Source organism: Geotrypetes seraphini, chromosome 6 (assembly GCF_902459505.1).
Source record: "Geotrypetes seraphini chromosome 6, aGeoSer1.1, whole genome shotgun sequence".
Classification (NCBI taxonomy): Eukaryota; Metazoa; Chordata; class Amphibia; order Gymnophiona; family Dermophiidae; genus Geotrypetes; species Geotrypetes seraphini.
This window is the reverse complement of record NC_047089.1, coordinates 36,680,219-36,700,318: the sequence shown is the minus strand read 5'-3', so window position 1 is coordinate 36,700,318 and position 20,100 is coordinate 36,680,219. Positions and strand designations below refer to the sequence as shown.

The window sequence follows — 20,100 nt, the reverse complement described above, 5'->3', positions numbered from 1 at the left end:
ATTGAAACCATTCAATATCATTATTTAATCCTGCGGGGGCCAGGGTATGCCATTGGAATATAAACTTCTTTTTTTTTTTTAAAAATCTTTATTCCTTTTTATTTCTTTCAACAAGTGTACAGTATTATTACAATTAATTTACATAACACACTTGGCATTCTTAAACAATATTATTATACATGTTTTTATTCCCTCCCCCACCTCCCACCCTTTTCCATATCAATAAAATATTCCTTACAAATGTATATATAATTATATATCCCTTTTTGATAATACAATTAATCTGACATGAAATCTGTCCCTCCCCCCATCCTTCTTCCTCAAACACTTTAAACATTTTATTATACCCAGTAATGCACAACAATAAATATCCCATCCTATTACATATATCTCCTTATTTTTCATAACAACATATTTCCAATATTTTTCCCTCCCTATCCCTCCCATCCCATCCCATTTCTATATATTATCCCCTAAGGAAAAAGAATAAACTTTACTCGTTATAATATTCAATTAATGGCCTCCACACCTCTTGAAATCTTTTAAAATACCCCTTCTGTATCGCAAGAAATCTTTCCATCTTATACATATGACAAACTGAGTTCCACCAAAAATTACAATTCAATCTAGAACAGTCTTTCCAATTAGTTGTTATCTGTTGAATTCCCACTCCCGTAAGAATCAACAATAATTTATTGTTTGCTGTAGATATTTGGCATTTGGCCCTCATACACATTCCAAAAATCACTGTGTCATAGGATAAAGCCACATGACTCTCCATCAACATATTAACTTGATCCCATATTGATATCCAAAATGCCTGAATACATGGACAATAAAATAAAAGATGGTCTAGAGTTCCAACTTCAATTTTACAATGCCAGCATCTATTAGACTTAGAGCAATCTAATTTTTGTAATCTAGTAGGGGTCCAGAATGCTCTATGCAACAAAAAGAACCATGTTTGCCTAATAGATGCTGACATCGTACCTTTAATTCTCCAAGACCAAATACGTGGCCATTGAGATGCATTAATCTGATGCTTAATCTCAATGCTCCAAATATCTCTTAATCCATTTTTAGGCTTCTTATTCAAATAATTAGATATAATTTTATACCACTTTGCGGCCTGGTGACCCAGAAAATCTGCCTGGAAACATAAGAATTCTTAGCTGTAATGATCATTTAAAGATTTCCATTCAGGGAACCCCACCTGAATAGCCTGCTTCAATTGCAACCACTTATAACTTTGTTTTTTATTCAGACCATATTTATGTTGCAATTGTGAAAATTCAAGCATCTTACCATTATCAATTACTTCCGTTAATGATCTTATACCTGCTTTAATCCAATCTTTCCAGACAACCTTAAACCCGCCTATTTGTATCTTGGAGTTTACCCAAATAGTCTGTTGTTTCGATTTTAAAATAGAATCAGTAGTTAATTTGTCTACAAACCTTAATGTTTTCCAAGTATCCATTAATACTCTATTGTCCTTACGTATTCTAGGCACTTTTATACCAAGCAAAAGATCAAGCCTAAGTGGAAAGATAAGTGATCTCTCCACCCTTAACCATTCTGGTAATTGTTCCAAAAGCTCTGGGAGGACCCAATACATACCTTGGCGCATGATATAGGCCTGATGATACCTATAAAAATTGGGAAAATTTACCCCTCCCTCCTCAGGAATTGCAATACACTGTTCTTATGTGTGCTTATAAAGAATCTGGAAATATTACTCAACATCTTCTTTATTTAGAGCAGAAGTTTATATTCCAATGGCATACCCTGGCCCCCGCAGGATTAAATAATGATATTGAATGGTTTCAATTATAATCTTTCACTCATGATGTAAGGAGTGATGACGTAGTAGGTAGTAAAAGGGGAGTGTATTTAAAGCGTGGCCTGCTGGGAAGTTCCTCTTGGCAGCAGTGCGTGTGTGTGCAGTATGGAGTGTTTGTGCCGGTAAGTCGCAGAGAGAGTGTGTATATTGAGTATTTCAAAATGTAGTGTTTATTAAGTTAGCAAGCTGTGTGGTATAGTGCTGATTTGAGTTATCTTGTAATTGTAGTACCCCTCCTGAAGAAGCCAGCGGGTGAAACCTAGGTTGGGGGGTCGGTATTGTGAATAAACGGAGGAGCCCGGAGCAGTTTTGTGTATCATCTACACCATTCAAAGTTAAGTTGTTGTTAAATTTATTTTATTTTCTTTTAAGTTTATTTGTTGTTATTTAGTCTTTGTTTGGTGGAGGAGACTGTGAACAACTATGATGGTCTCCTTAACAGCTGCTCCGAGAACTTGTTTCACCGGACCTCAGCTGCGGGTCTGAGTGTTCACTTAACCACATCAGCTTTGTGTTGAAATTAGAGTTTGAAGTAAAACAAAGGTGATTAGTACAACAGTGATTTATAAGTGTCACCTTGGATAAATATATTCCCTTGCTGTTTTTTGATTATAAATTTTTATCAACACAACTAATATACTACTTTATCCTAAAGCAAAAAATAAATAAATAAATAGAATTTGCTGTCTGGTTTCTGCTTTCCACATCTTCTCATTCAATTCCTTCCATCCACTGTGTGTCTTCTCTCTGCGTCTTCCATTTGCTGTTACTGTGCCTCTCCCTTCACTCCCTCCCACAATTGGTCTAGCACCCATCTTCTTTCCTCCGCTCCCCCATAGTCTGGCATCTGTCTTCTTCCCTTCCAGCGTCTTCTTCCCACTCTGCCTTCCACATTTCCCTTCAGGGTCTGTTCTTCTCTACCCTCTTTCAATGTCTGTTCTATTCCTTTCCACCACCACTCTTCCCTCCCTCCTTTCTACCACCCTTCTTTCATATCTTCTATCAGTCCCCCCACCATCACTAGCAGTCTCTCTTCTCCCTTACCATGAGCAAATAGAACTTCTGAAAATTGTATTGCTGAGGCATTATTTCTAATGCCTCAGCATTAGACATCAATTTTATAATTCTTACTGTCTGCTCTGATTTCATTCACAATTTGGTTTGTGTTGTGGCTGAGGATTCCATGAGGCATTTAACCTTTTCCTGTCTCTTGAACTGTGATTTCAAGTTGATTCCTTCAATAATGGAGTCTCATGACAGTAGCAGTTTTCTCTTTTGGGCTCTTTTGACATTGTTTAAGGGATTTCTTATACATTTGGTGCTGGTCTTCTTTGATGAGGTCACTTCAGAATCTATTTCCAAGGAAGAGAAACTTTTTCCCTTTCACTCCCTCCTTCCTTGTGTGAGCCGGGAACACGCGGTCCCCGCAGCCCCCACCCGCACGCCAGCTCGATCGTTTAACCAGCTTCCCCTCTCCACCTCACCTTAGTTTGCCGGCTTTCTTTTTCGGCGACCGGCACGCTTTCAAAGAGCCGCGCACACGCGGCTGCTCAAAGTTCAATCTTCTGCTCTGCTGCAACTTCCTGTTTCCGGTTGGGTCAGAGCAGAAGATTGAATACTGAGCAGTCGCGCATGCGCGGCTCTTTGAAAGCATGCCGGTCGCCAAAAAAAGAAAGCCGGCAAACTAAGGTAAGATGGAGAGAGGAAGCTGGTTAAACGATTGAGCCGGTGTGCGGGTGGGGGCTGCGGGGACCGCACGATCCTTGATGCCTCACTGCGGTGACAAGATCATTCACCGCTCCACGGGGCGGTGAATGGCCTTGTCCTCGTCCCCGCAGAGGCTGCTATTTTTCATTCCCCGTTTTGGCGCGTTACCCGCGGCTAAACGCGGTAGCCGCGGGTAAACCGCCACCGTGTCATTCTCTAGTGCGGACCCAACACGGTCCGTGTTTTGACAGAGCTGTCTTCCTCAGGAGTCCCTAAAAGTCCTGATATGAGAACTGTTGACGATTTCTGGAATTTACAGGTGTGACAGTTGTCACTGATGATATGAAAACTGAGATTGTGAATGAATCAAACTTAAATGAATAAATTAAAATACATTTTCTGCACATTGCATTGGAAACTCAGCCTTGAGGCCTTGTAATAAATAGATTTAGCTAGCTCAAAGATTGGCATTCCCTGTCTAAATTGCTGATTCTACATTTCAGCTAATGCTAGGAAGTTCAGAAGGTTGATTTGGTTGATTTTGTGACTGTTAAGAGACATAGATTTATATACCATTCTTCACATGGATCCATGGGGATAAGGTTCTCAGAGGAACAGGAAATTTGGGTGTTTTACAGAGAATCTGTTTCTTATAGATTAGAAACTACAATACTAATTTGAAGGTCATACAGAAGTTAAGATGTGTCTGCAGGAAGTAGGGCTTCTTACTGACATGATTGATAATATGGAGAGGTCAAAGATCAAGGGTGATTTAGGAAGAAAAGTGAAACACTGCCACCTGCTGGGTTTAAAAAACTTAACAGAATGGACTTTTAATGTTAGCATTGACTTAAGGCATTTTTGGAAAGACAGTCATGTGATCACTGTGCCATTGTATTCTAAAGCATGATAATTACTAAAATGATGTCACATAGGGTATAAATCTGTTTGCCTTGTTTTCTCTCTTAGAAGAGCACTGAAATTCTGAGAGCCTGCTCTTCCCAGGCTATGGGAGCTTTGTCAATAAACATATTTGTTTTTATATGGCTTTTCCTCGTCTGTTATTTGAATTCATAGAACGGACCACTGGTCTGACCCAGCAGCGGTAATTCTTAAGTTCTTATGTTCATCCAGTTTCCAATATCCTTCATGCAATCTGCTAACTTTTATATCATTTAGTCTCTCTCTGTTTCAGTTGAGAAGAAAAAACAAATGTTATCAGTATATATTTTTTAATGGACATCCAAATTTTCCAGTACAAGTCCTATAGATGCATTATAAATGTTAAAAAGCAACACAGATTAGTGTGTTAATTTTGGCATTTAACCCACCATGATTTGGTCTGAACCGGTATAGCAACTCTTTGATCGAATGTTCATATGAGTCCAAAATCTTACTACTACCACTTAAGACTTTTATAGCACTGAAAGGCATACGCAGCGCTGTACATTTTGACATTTATAGACAGTCCCTTCTGAGAAGTGCTTACAATCTAACTTGACAGACAGGCATGACGTATAGGGTTGGGGATGCAGAACCCAAGGTGAGAGGAGTTAGGAGTCGAAAGCACTCTCTAAGAGGTGGGCTTTTAACTGGGCCTTGAACACTGCCAGAGACGGAGCCCGCCATAGGGATTCAGGAAGATTGTCCCAAACATACAGCACAGCAAGGCAGAAGGGACGGACTCTGGAGTTGGCAGTTGAAGAGAAGGGCACAGATAGATGGGATTTACCAGCTGAGTGGAGCTCACAGGGGGTTCATAGGGGGAGATAAGTGAAGAGAGATAGTGAGGGGCAGCTGCCAAAAAGACATTCGACAATTACAACTAATCCAAAATACTGCCATAAAATCTATTACAAACAAAAAAAAAATTTGATCGCATTACTCCCCTGTTAAAAAGTGCTCACTGGCTACCTATCCATCACTGTATCACTTACAAAATAGCTTTAATCTCCTACCAAACAATGAAAACCAAGGAACCCGCTTTTATCCATAAATACCTAATTCCACATGATCCTCCGAGAACCTTAAGATCTGCATCACAGCATCTTCTTCATGTCCCATCCCTAAAAATCATTAGTACCAGTGCTCCAACAATATGGAATTCGTTACCATTATATTTAAGGTCCGAACAGAATTTAGATAAATTCAAGGGTGGCCTCAAAAGCTTCTTATTTAAAGATGTATACAACTGTTAATTGATCTAAGGGACTAAAATTGATTTTTCCCTTTCACCATGTTATTATCCTTAATTGTTCTTTCTTTCTTTCAAATTGTATTTCTCTCCACTATCCTGATGTTTCATGTAAGTAAAGTTATGTTATTAAATAGTTTGTTAACTGGACCCCTTTTTAAATTTTTACGGTAAAACATGTGGAGGGGCATAAAAGTCCGTTTTCATTTAAGTCGCAAGTCGTCCAAATTAAAAACCAGCTTAGGACACATTTTTGAAAAATACGTCCAAAATTTTTTGTTTTGAAAATCGTCTAACTATACATCCTGACGATCTGATCATCCTAAGTCACTAAAGCATCCATTCTTTATACCACATTTTCGTCTAACCTTTCGTCCAACCTGTTGGATGTGGGAGGGGTCTGCAAAGTGATGGACTGAACACCCAGACATGCCACCTAAATAGTGGGGTACCTTACAGGGCACTGCTTTGAACTTCACAAAAAGGGTGCCATGTCTTCTCCTCACTACAGCTCTCTTATAGGTCATGGTAAGCCCCCCCAAACCACCTCCATAATCCCCTAGACCCACTTATCTACCACCCCAATAGCCCTTACGGCTGCAGGAGCCACTTATATGCCAGTAAAAAAGGGTTTTGAGGGTGTATAGGGCAGTGCACATGTTTAAGTATCAATGGAGGTCACGTGACGCTATGAGCCTGTGAGGACGCGACTCACATCGGCTCCGGGCCCCAATCCGATTCTATTAGCCTCGGCGACTTCAAAATTCATCCTGGCCGGGTCCCCTGGAGAAGCCCAGCATCGGGCTTCCATGGATCAATATTTGACCCGGTCGCAAGAGCCGGCGCGCTCAAAATCTGTGCGAGCAGGAAAACAAAAACTAACTCCGAGCGCACCTAAAATGGCGGCCGCAACGGGAACAGCGGTATCGGAGTTCACAGACGCGGCGCTGACCGACCTTAAAACGGCAGTGGCCCAAGCGCTGGGACCACAGTTGGAGGCTTTAGCCACTAAAATGACCCGCTTGGAGCAGCTCCTGACTGACACGACGGCCCGCACGGCGGAATTAGAGCATCGGGTGTCTGCATCTGAAGACACAATGAACTCCCATGAACTAGACATAGCAGCTCTGCAAGAAACAGTGCATCGACAGGCAGAAAAACTAGACGACCTGGAAAATAGGTCGAGACGCAGTAATCTACGTTTTCTGGGAGTCCCCGAACTGATTCCTGATGCGACCTTACCTGCCGAGCTGGAGGGCTGGCTCGAGTTGGAATTCCCAGAAGCTATGGAACCCGGCACTATATGCTTGGAAAGGGCCCATCGCTTGGGAAGGAAGCCTGCCCAGGATGACAGACCGAGAGTTGTAATAGCTAAATTCCTGAACTACAGACACAAAACAGCAATTTTGCGCCAATATCGGGTACGTAAAGACACCCTAAAGATGAGAGGATCAGCTATCCGTATCAGTCAAGATTACTCGACGACCCTTACGGAAAAAAGAAAAGGATTTTATCCACTTTGTAAACGCCTGGAGGAACTTAAACAAAGATTTCTGTTCCTGTACCCAGCTACCCTGAAAATACAGCATGAGAGTGCCTGGCATTCCTTTTCGGAAGCTTCTGACGCAGCTGACTTCATCAACACCCGACTGGAATCTCCGGGAGACCCTCCTTGAAGAGCATAACACGTAACTGTATTGGGTCATGGCAGGACTAACCTTTACTGATTCTAGATTAGAATATGATGTTATGTTGAGGCTTTACTTATTGTAAGTGTGTTCTGGTTTGTTTGACGGATTGGGGTTCCGTGGGTGTCTCTCCGGACCTCTTGCATATACCATAGGGATATGCTTGTTGGGAAATTAGGGGACAAGGGGGGAGGGGCGGGGTTAGATGGGAAGGGAAGGGAACAGCCTAAGAGGAAAGCAAATGTTACAGTTAAGTTTTTCTTATGGGTCAGATTGAATATTCCTATACTATGTTTAGCCCTGCTTTTGCTACAAGATAATGGGTTCTCTGTACTGAACGCCTGGGGGAGGCTGGGCACCCAGGCGTGGGACTGGAATTTACTTGTCACCATGCTAATTATATGGGGTGCCCATGGGAGATAGTACACTTCGCATCATTTCCTGGAATGTTGCTGGTATTTCATCCCCGGTGAAGAGGTCCAAAATCCTGCAACAATTGAAACGCCACAGGGCGGATCTGGCTTGTTTGCAGGAAACCAAATTGACTGATGGGGAGCATGAAAAATTAAAACGGGGCTGGGTAGGATCTGTTTTTTATGCATCCTCATCGGTCAAACGGGCTGGAGTTTGTTTGCTGATCCGCAAGGGTCTGAAATGTGTAGTCACCACTTGTCACCGAGACACTCAGGGTAGATCCTTACTATTACACATTACCTTACAGGGTACTGACTTCCGTTTATTGATAATATATGGGCCTAATACCTACTCGACCACGTACTTTAATTCTTTGACTACTTTGGGACTTATGGACACCTCAGTCCCCCTTCTGATAGTTGGGGATTTCAACCAGGTCCTAGACACCTCCCTTGACCGCACCAGAACAACTGGGTCTCCACCTGCAACCGACACTAAGGGGTTGCCCTTCTTGTGTAAAACGCTGGGCCTGGTAGACCCTTGGCGACTACTTCACCCGTTCGAACGTGACTATACACACCAATCACGAGCTCATGGAACCTTTTCCCGATTAGACTATATTTTGATAACTGAATCTCTGTTCTCTCGAGTAACAGAGGCGACTATAGGCCCCTTAGCCATTTCCGATCACTGCCCTATCTGGTTGGATATTGCCTGGACAGCCCCCCCTTTGGGGGGCTTCCGGTGGCGCTTCCCCTCCTATCTGAAGGAAGATCCTACATTCCAAGCATACTTAAATTCTTGCTGGGAAGACTTCTTAAACACCAATGGACAACATATGCAAACCCCGGATCTATTTTGGGAGACGGCCAAAGCAGTACTAAGAGGGGGGATAATTTCTTTTGTTTCAGCTCGCCACAAACGGATTACCCAAGGTATTCTTAGACTAGAGAAGCAATATACACAATTGAAAGCCCGATACCTTACAAATCCGTCTCGTCTGCTCCGTGAGGATATGCACTCAGCACAGGTGGCATTGAATGCACTATTACACGAAAGGGTCAAGCGATCACTGTTTTATAGAAAATATAGGTTCTATCGTTATGGTAATAGAACTGGTAGGTTGTTAGCCACACTGACAAAGAACTGGCAGGACGACCGCTATATACCCCGGGTAAAAACTGGGCCTCACTCTTACCATACTAAACCAACTGACATAGCGGAGGCGTTTTACCAGCACTTCTCTAAATTCTATGATAGCCATACTACATCTGCGGGCCCTGACGTGCTTGATTATCTGGAAGACGCAGGCATGCCCAGATTCACAGACCTGCAGAGATCAGTGTTAAACAAACCCATCCAGGGCGTAGAGATACAAAAAGCAATTTCTCATCTCCGTTCATATACTGCCCCGGGACCCGACGGGTTTACCACTGAATTTTACAAGTTGATGTCTGTGCAGGTGTGTGACTCTCTCCTGGGTTATTATGTCACGGCCTTGGAGAAGGGCAGCTTTCCGACACACGCTAACGCGGCTACCATAACTTTAATCCCCAAACCAGGCAAACCTAGAGACGAAGTTGACTCTTACCGTCCAATATCCCTCCTCAACGTTGATATCAAAATATTGGCTCGCTTGCTGGCTAATAGACTAACTCCTCTATTGCCGCATGTGATATCTAAGGCTCAAGCTGGATTCGTCCAGGGCCGCCACTCGGTAGTGCATGTTCGGAGGGTATTGTTGGCAATGTCTAGAGCCCAACTCACTTCTACCCCGGGCATACTGGTCAGTCTAGACGCTGCAAAGGCTTTTGACCAAGTGAATTGGTCCTATTTATTTAAAGTATTGGAATACATGGGTGTGGGGGGTTGGTTTGAGTCCTCTTTGCGGGTGTTATATACATCCCCAACAGCTTCTCTTCTAGTAAATGGAATTCTGACACGGCCGTTTGACATAGGTCGGGGCACTCGACAGGGATGTCCACTATCCCCACTACTATTCATTCTCTACTTAGACCCTCTCATTCGAACTATCTTGAGGGATGATGTAGTGGTTGGGTTGAAGGAGGGCACCTCTCAGCTACGCGTGCTGGCATTCGCGGACGACCTCTTACTCACCTTAGCTCAACCGTATAGTTCCCTACCACGTGCTCTGGAACTCTTGGACGAATTCCACATATATTCTGGGCTGACATTGAATAAACAGAAGTCTCTAGTACTCCCCCTGCAACTGTCACTTTGCGACTCTTGGCCTGGCCCATTTTCTCTAGTATGGGCCCCAACATCTATTCGATACCTAGGAATACACATACCGAGGGATTTGTCTACACTCTACTCACTAAATGTTATGCCATTGCTCACCCGAACTACCCAGCGGTTGCAGGCCTGGAGATCCTATCCATTGACACTAATGGGCAGGATTGCCCTGTATAACATGATGATGATTCCACAGTGGCTCTATGTTTTACAAACTTTACCAATATTTTTGTTACACAAACATATCCGACACCATCATCGTGCCCTATCTCGATTTTTATGGGGGGGGAAGAGATCCCGGATCACCTTACCCAAATTAACTCTACCTATCTCTCAAGGAGGCTTGGGTTTATTACACTTGGGGAGGTTTAATGAGGCCTGCTTGATGCGGCACTTAAATGATTGGTTCTGTAACACATCCTACTTTACGGCAACGGAGGTGGAATGTTTGGCACTAGCCCCCTACCACTTCAGTTATATGTTACATATTAAGTGCCTTCCTAAACGGGACAACACCTATGGTGAATTGTTTCTCCTTCCCCTACGACGGCTCTGGAAGACTCTCTGTCGGCGCTTGGCCGTTAGATCAGACACAACCCCGTGTCTCCCGGTGGCGGGTAATGGGGATTTTCTCCCGGGAATGGATCTGGGTGCCCAGGCCTGGTGGAACGGGAGGGGTCTATTTTATTTGTTTCATGTATTACAACCTACTGGACAACTGCAATCTTTCCAAACATTATGTGATTCTTCTGTAGCACTGCCTGCGGACTGGTTCAAATATACCCAGTTACATCATTATGTCAGTACTTTGTCAAACACTGCCTTGACTGGAACTGTCCAGGACAGATTGTCGGAAGCCCTTTGCCTAACTGCTCAGGAACCCATACCATTACGTTTCCACCACAGATTTCTACAGGACTTGGCTGGAGAATTGGACTATGCTTCCTTAGCCTCTACATGGACTCAAGACTTGCAGATTACAATTTCGGCGGATGTGCTAAAACGGAGCTTCTCAAAGGGTATGAAACTACAGACATCAGTGGCTGATAAAGAACGATATTACAAGTTCCTAACCCGGGCATATTTTGCTCCTGTCCGGGCGTTCCGGGCGCATGTAAGTCCTACTGATTGTTGCCCAAAGTGTGCAGCCCCGCGAGCCTCGCTAGGCCATATGTTTTGGCAGTGTCCGGGAATACAGGCTTACTGGAAACGAGTCTGCCTGCAAATACAATCCATCTGGAACTGCGCTTGGCAGCCCACCAATACATACCTATTTACGTTAAAACTCTCCTTGATACCCATCCGTCCAGGTGCAGCGGCGTTCGCTCGAAAGGCCATCTTCATGGGACTTAAAACTATTCTCCAATGCTGGTTGTCTCCACACACGCCAACGGTTTCCCACTGGCGCACGCAACTGATCCAGTTGGCTGGCTATGAACGAATATCTATTACAGACATGAACTCTAAAGCTGGTTTATTATACCTACGCTGCTGGGTGCCCTTCTGTTCAACACTGACACCGATTGTCCGCAGTAGATTGTTAAACTGACCTGACTCTTATAAGGCTGTTCCCAGGGGGGGATGGGAGGGTGGGGTGGGAATATGGGGGGAAAGGGGGATGGGGGGAGGACTCTTGGGTTCTATATTGTGGAATAGGTAACTTGCTTGATGATCTGGCTGATCTTGTTAATGTTTTATGTATGAAAACCTAATAAAATTGTTTTAAACATAAGTATCAATGCAGTGATTACAGGGGCTTATGGGCATGGGTCCTCCTCTCCATGGGTCCCTAACCCATCCCCTAAGATGGCTTAAGCCGCCTCTGTGCTAGACGACTAGGCTTTCCTATGCCAGGCGGCCAGGTGATGATGGTCTGGAGGCTGAATTTTAAAGGTGTGATTAATATTTTTATGGGGGGGGAGGGGTCGGTGATCACTGGGGTAGTGTATGAGGGTCTGTTTTATGTGTTTGCAGTGCTTATCTGGTGACTTTAGGTGGGATTTTGTGACTTAGACCATGTTTTACATGGTCTAAGTCACAACATCCAAGTTCCATCGATCCTGGCCTGTATAACTTTCGGTTATACATGCTGTACGACTAAGTCTAAGCCAGCCCACGTCCCGCCCAACTCCGCCCTGTTTAGCTTTGGTCGTTCAGCGGCACTATGAGGGCCTAGGTCGTTTAGAAATACATCCAAAACCCGTTTTTATTATCGGCACTTGGACGTATTTGGGAAATGTTCATCCAAGTGCCGACTTAGGCCGGTTTTTTGGACGTTTTTCTCTTTCGATTATGAGCCCCTTAGAATTTATGATTAGTGTTTTATCAAATTTTTAATAAACTTGAAACTTGAGTTTGAATTGTATTTGGAAATGGATGGGAAGCCAATAAAATGACTTTAGGAGAGGAGTAACGTGAGTAAAGCAGCTCTCCCGGAATATGAGTCGTGCAGCTGAATTCTAGATGGATTGGAGGGGAGTGAGATGGCTAAGCGGAAGGTCTGAGAGTAGCGCCAGGTGATGAGAGCGTGGATAAAATCTTATCACACTTTAGTAAATACGGCTATTTATTTTAACAAATCTGTTAGCAGAAATTTGTATTTCAATTTACCCTTCTCCCTTATGAATGTTACAAAGCACCTACTGAGGTTCCCAGTGAAGCATAAATAACTGCACTGTGAACGACTGCTGCCTTAACAAAAGATTCAGGCCCAAATTCTGTAACCAGTGCCTAAAGTTAGGCACCTATTTCGGAGGCGCCCAACTAGATAGGCGCCTATCTAAATTGAATAACAAGCTTAATTGAGCTTTTTAATTAGTACTGATTGAAACATAGGCGCCTATCAAGAAAGCACGATTCTGTAACAATTCTAAAAATTTAGGTGGCCTTCAAAAAAAATAGGCGCTATGCATGTTAGGCGTGGGTGTGGCTACATGTTAGGCGCCTTCTTACAGAATCCCTGCTCTTAAGCGTGCTTAAGCACTTGCATGGGCGCCTAACCTTTAGTTGTGCCTAGAGCTGGCCTATTTATTGGGCACCTCTAAAATAGGTGCCCAAATAGGAGCCGCTCAACACGATTCACTAAACAGCACCCAATTTTACTTGAATTGCGCTGAACAGTGCCTAAGTAGGCGCCTAACCTTTGGGCGCTTCTTATAGAATTTGCCCTTCAATTTCTTGTTAAAAAAATATATATATATATTCTTGCCAATTTGCATAACTGACTTTTTCAATACGAAGCTTTTGTTTTGTTTCTTTCCTTTTTAGGCTTTTGAAAGGGGACACAAGTTTTACCTTCATTCCTCGATCCCGTGAAGAGCTTCCAGAAAACTTTCCAAAGGAAATCCCTGGGATCTGTTATTTCCTAGAGGTCGACCCTTCTCAGAAGCAACCGAAACCCTCCATCACGACTACCCGAGTGAGAAAGGTTTCGTACAATATCGGCACCATGTACCTTCGGGAGACAAGCCTATGAGACCTGCTGCAGATCAAAGACTCGTCAAAAAAGCACAAGCCCAGAACCGGGTCATGACAAGAGAGCGGAGATTCTTTCTGTTTCACTGCATTGGTCAGACTAAAACAGTAGGAGCTCTACATAATGTAAGGCAATAATTATTTTCAAGGTGGGTGACTACTGTCCATATAGAAACTAAAGACATAATATGTCTGTATATATACTTATATATGTATATCCAGGATTGCTGGTGGGAAAATAAGATTTTTCCCGTAAAAGGTTTAATTTGAGCGATGAATAATTTGTACAGTTGTGGATGCTGTTGCTGTTAGATGACCTTAGACCTATTATGCATTGTTGCATTGACATGTTCTATTCAGTGCATAATTATTTTTTTAACATTCAGAACAAATATTTCATACATATACTGTAGATTCTTACTAACGCTCACAGGAGGAATTATACTTCAAATTTGATATAGTATGGGTCTTAACATTTATTTGTATGTAAATGTCCCTGTCTTGGTAATTATATTTCACATACTATCAGAGATATATTTAGTTAATGTTTCAGAGTTGTATAGGATTACATTTGATTGATCCACATTAGTCTGTAAGCTTTATTTAGAACTAATTAACAAACCCATGGTATATAAATGCAATATTCATTAGTTATCACTATTAGATGTTCAGATAGGGTTTAACTAATGTATTTGATAACCTTAATCTGTCAAACAAAAGAAGTAAAACTATACCAATTTATTGCAAAAAATAATATTAATGTTTTACAGAAAGAAAATTCTTTTGGCATACCTCTTGATGTATGTATTCTTTATGGTATTGATGTCTTACTGTATCTGTATAGAACAACGAAATGTACCCACTGTTATACACATTTTTCAAAGCAAATTACGAGGCAATCAGATCGACATATTGCCAGGAAGAAACAATTCTTATGCAGTAAATTTCATGGCAGCAGCTAATAATTATCCCTCCCCCCCCCCTTTTTACAAAAGCGTGAAAGAGGTTTTTAGCGCCGGCCAGTGTGCGGAATTCTCTGCGCTGCTCCAACAGTCATAGAGTTCCTATGAGCGGTGGAGCAGTGCAGAGCCGGCACTATAAACCTCTTCCACACTTTTGTAAAAGGGTTGAGTGGGGGGGAAGGTATATGTGGAAAATACACATAAAAGGGCAATTCTATAATTTAGGAGCCTGAAATTATACGACCCTTGCACACTTAAATGTCTTGAAGGCTAGCACTTGTATCCATAAGAGGATACATCTGCAAAAGTGCCAGAAGGCATCCAAGTACTATTTTCTAATGGTGCACCTAACTTACATAGAGCCATTTTTACTAAGCTGCGGTAAAACATAGCCGTAGCGTGCCCATACACGGGTCTTTCCCACATGCTAAGGCCATTTTTACTACAGTCGCAAAATGGCTCATTTTATGTATTAATGGCCATGCATTAATGTTCCAACTATATACCACAGGTTTCTAACCAACTAAAAGTTGTAATACAGTTAAGAGTACGGGTCTCAGAAATCCTGCAACGTTCAATAAATGAACGCCAGAATACAAGGAGGATTTTCATTCATCGGCCCGAATCTCTTACTCATAATTTAAAGCATTTTGACGTTGAATCGATATAAATAGATCAGTAAATCAATAAATACTTAAATATAACGTGCACTTATCTTTAAGCTTTGTGTAGAAAAGTTCTCGAGTGCAAAAAGTGCTGTTAGCAGTATAATTTTTGCCCGACGGGTCCCGTTTCGCCACTCATTAATGGCTTCCTCGGGGGTCTTTCATGAATACTGCAAAACATAAACATTATGATCATCTAACAACTTTTAAATTGAAAAAATATATATAGTTGGAACGTTCATTCAGTGAGGTTTCTTACAGCCTTTATTCAATACAGTGGTTCATGCATTAATGTTGCCATTAGCACAAGGCCATTTTTAAAAATGACTGCTTGAACATTTACCACCAGTCATTTTGGTGGAGATAAGAGTTCACGCAGAACCTTCCAGAAGGGGGTTGAGAAGTACTTTCTTAAGCTATAGATTCTGTAGGTAGATTTGATTGAAGCCTCACTCATTCCTCTTTACAACACAGGAACCTTAAGTTAGTTATTCATTTGACTAGCGTGACAATGCAAGCTCTATTTTAGGGCTTCTTTTATGAAGGCGCGTTAGCGGGTTTAACGTGTGTGACTTTTCATCACGCGCTAACCCCCACGCTAGCCGGAAAACTACCGCCTGCTCAAGAGGAAGCGGTAGCAGCTAGCGCAGCCGGCAGTTTAGTGCGCGTTATTACGCGCGTTAAATCGCTAACGCGCCTTCGTAAAAGGAGCCCTTAGTGTGTGGTAATGTAGCTGTGCTAACTGGTTAGCACAGGAATATCCATTCTCTACCCCTCAAAAAAATATATACAGTGGTACCTCGGTTTACGAGTGCACCGGTTTGCGAGTGTTTTGCAAGACGAGCAAAACATTTGCAAAATCAGTGCCTCGGAAACCGAGCATGGCTCGCAGGGGAGGGGGTGCCGGATTGCAGGGGGGGGGTGTTCCCCCCCCCACTCAATCCGGCACCCCCCCTGCGATCCGGCACCCCCCTGCCTCGAACCGGCACCCCCCTGACACGATTGGGCACCCCCCGCCACAATCTGACCCCCCCTGACACGATTGGGCACCCCCCGACACAATTGGGCACCCCCCGCCGCTTCTTACCCTCATCTGGGCTCTTGAAGATCGGCCTACTCGTCTGCTGGGCCTTGAGCATCTGAGCATGCTCAAGGCCTGCGAGTTCACGTTCACGGGGGGGTGCCCAATCGTGTCGGGGGGGGGTCGGATCGTGGCGGGGGGGTGCCCAATCGTGTCAGGGGGGTCGGATCGTGGCAGGGGGGGTGCCGGTTAGAGGCAGGGGGGGTGCCGGATCGCAGGGGGGTGCCTGATCGCAGGGGGGGCCTTCGAGGGGAGCAATGCCGGTTCTCGGGGGGGGGGGGGGAACGCATCAAAGCGAGTTTCCATTATTTCCTATGGGGAAACTCGCTTTGATAAACGAGCATTTTGGATTACGAGCATGCTCCTGGAACGGATTATGCTCGTAATCCAAGGTACCACTGTATTTTAACTTGCAATTGGTGCTTGCTGTTTTGGAAGTTACCAAAGGACACCCGAGCATGTCCTGGAGTATACCATTTTAAGCCATGCTAAGCACATGTTAGCACCTAACTCAGCTTAGTGAAAAGGCCCCATAAATGCAAAGGGGGTGTACATATGGGAAGAGCATTGGTAAGGTTTCCATTAATGTACAGAATGCTTTAAGTTAGCCAGGCCACTGCCACTTTTAGATGCCTGCACATGTCAGAACTATGGCTGCAGGTGGCTAAATGTTAAGGGTGCCAATACCATGTATCTTTGGGCCATCTAAATGGAGTCAGCCAGTTGCAGAATTGCTCCAGCATGTTTTGTGCTATTAAACTCCAGTTTGCATCTATTGAGCTTAATATGCAAATTAGTTTGTGCATCTTCTGATGTTGAAAAATAAATCATACTTCACAAGCAAGCAGATACTAGTAGGATCTAGTACTTTTCAATAATTAAAAAAAAAAAAAATCCAGTAAGGGGAAATTTTATAAGAGGCACCTAATAAATCGGTGCCTTAAGTTTGATGCCTTTACAAAGCGCGCTAACGTTTTTAGTGTCGGCCGTGGCGGTGACAGCTTGAACGTTTATAGGAATTCTATGAGCGTCGGAGCTGTTTCCGCGGCAGCCGACGCTAAAAACGCTAACGTGGCTTTGTAAAGGAAGGGGTTAATTTTGTAAACTAACTTCATTCACAAGCTTTAACAAGCTCATAATTGAAAAAAAATAAACATTAATTGGGAAATGGGCGCCTATCTTCTTGAGTGCGATTCTACAAAAGATAGGTGCCTATCGCGTGGCGCCTAGTGGCACCTAACATGAAAGTAGGTATGTTTTGGGGCGCAGAAAGACAGGTTCCACTAGGCACAATTCTTTAAAGGATTTTAGGTGCCTATAATGTAGGCCTTTAAAACCCTCACCTATATTACAGGTGCCTAAGTTTTAAGTTAAGTGCCATTCTGTAATGACACCTAAATACAATTGACATGCAATAGGCGCCAATTACAGAATCTGGCCCTAAATGGATATCTTAACAAACATAAGAAGTGGAATGGGGCAGAACAAAACCACTGACCATCTTTCAGTATATTTTGGATAGCTTATGGCCTGTGCACTACTTGTATCAAGACAAAGATTTGTATATTAGGCACACAGTAGACAGCAAGGAAACATGAACCCGAGAAAAGAAAACAATCACATGTTATTTATTCCGTTTTCTATATCGTTCTCCCAGGGGAGCTCAGAATGTTTTACATGAGTTTATTCAGGTATTCAAGCATTTTTCCTCTGTCTGTCCCGGTGGGCTCACAATCTATCTAATGTACCTGGGGCAATGGGAGTATTAAGTGACTTGCCCAGGGTCACAATGAGCAGCTTGAGTTTGAACCCAAATCCTCAGGGTGCTGAGGCTGTAGTTTTAACCACTGCACCACTCTAGAAATCAAAATATAGTAAAAGTGAGCCAAATAAAGGACAATCAAGCCATTGTGACATCACTGATGAGGTTGGATCTTAGGCATTGGTGGAATGAGGCATTATGGCATTACAGTACCTGCTCTGGTTATCAGAAGCTGAAATTTTTCACACTATTTATTTATTCAGTTTTCTAAACTGTTCTCCTAGGAGAGCTCAGAACAGTTTATGTGAGTTTATTATGTTACATGAGTTTATTTAGGTACTCAAGTGTTTCCCCTGCCTGTCCCGGTAGGCTCACAATGTATCTAATGTACCTTGAGGCAATGGGGGGATTAAGTGACTTACCCAGGGTCACAAGGAGCAGCGTGGGTTTGAACCCACAACCTTGGAGTGCTGAGGCTGTAACTTTAACCACCGCGCCACACTCTCCCTTTCTGCGCCTACTGCAAGTCTCATTACAGCCCATCAGTAGTACGATCTTAACCCAGTACTTGTTAAGCTTCTCCTGAGGTACACCTAACCAGTTGGGTTGTCATGATTACCACAGCAAATATGTATGAGATAGATTGCATTCAGTGGGTCTTCACTATATGTAAATCTTTCTCATGCATATTCTTTGTAGCAATGCTTGAAAACCCAATTGACTAGGTATGCCTCCAGAAGAGAGTTGAGATGTACTTTTTTAAGCTATGGAATGTGTAGGTGGATTTGGTTGAAGCCTCGCTCATTACTCATTGCAACACAGGAAACATAAATTGGTTAGTTGTCTCTAGTTACTATAGCAACAATGAAAACTCTATCTTAGTTTATAAAATTGTGGATGCTCTTTTAACAAATACACTCATTGAAATTGTTGGCTTTTTCTTTGCCCGGCAGGATCAAGCTTCACGTTTATTTAATATTTGATATACTGCCCATTCTTAATACATCTGAGTAGTTTAGACAAGTCTAAATAAATCAGTAATAGAAAGTTATATATAAATCTGAAAAAGCATAGAATGCAAGAAAAATGGAAAATCTACATAATTGGATAGAAGAAGAAAAGATGGAAAAATCATCCTGCCCCTTATTCTAGGCCCATCAATGTCTATATAGCCTCCAACCTATGTTCCCTCTAAGCAGAGCATGCAAGCAATTGCTCATACTTTTTACACAGTTACTCACAAAATTAAATTATGAAAAATGAATCAAACTAATATCAATTACCTTATGTATGATGGTTGTTTGCGCCATAGACAGAAATGCATTGCTAATACTGAGGTAAAAAATTGTTGGTTTTTCGAACTTGCATGCACAAGGTCACTTCTTAGAGGGAACATTGCCTCCATCCACATTTCTCTCCAGGGATAGTGATCGAGAATCAAATACTTTTGTAAAGGGGTATGTTGTAAAACCATTTTTAAACTTCCTAAAGGACTTCTCCATTCTTAAGTGTACTGGTAGATTTAGGGTTACCAGATTTTCCCGAAGGAAAATCTAGACCCATGGCCATGCCCGCCCAGTTCTACCTGTGTCATGCCCCGTTCTGCTCCCCAGCCCCACCCCCCAGATGGCATCCACAATGAAATTGCATGGACTTGATTTGCATACACTGCCTCTATTATATGCAAATTTCTTTCATGCATATTCATTGTGGATATCCTGAAAACCTGACTGGCAAGGGGGTACTCCAGGACTGAGTTGAGAAATCAGAGAGAAGCAGCCAAATGAGGGACTCAAAATATGAGTCAGGGTCAGACAGTTTCAGATAGCCTGAAGCAAGCTGACGAACTACATCACGTTCGAGATGGAGCCAAGAAAGCTGTGTAGCATTAGAGTCGGGCATGATGACAAGAGAAGAAAAAAAAGTAAAACTGGTACAAAATAAACCGGACGATAGCCCCCAATACTGTAGGTAGATTTATGGGTATAATAAAGTAGTGTTACATAAATAAATCATGCACACATCTCGCATTTGATACCCCATAAACACCTTAT

General features: G+C 42.8%; 1 protein-coding gene across 1 annotated transcript in view; it reads left to right on the top strand.

The window, feature by feature from the left end:
- Positions 1 to 15,820, top strand: part of GUCY1A2 (guanylate cyclase 1 soluble subunit alpha 2) — a 359,928-nt gene extending 344,108 nt beyond the window's left edge. The window contains exon 8 of the mRNA XM_033950369.1: positions 13,370 to 15,820. Coding sequence (XP_033806260.1) covers positions 13,370 to 13,577 — 208 coding nt within the window. The 3' untranslated portion in view covers positions 13,578 to 15,820. The remainder of the gene's footprint in view (positions 1 to 13,369) is intronic.
- Positions 15,821 to 20,100: the final 4,280 nt, after the last annotated feature.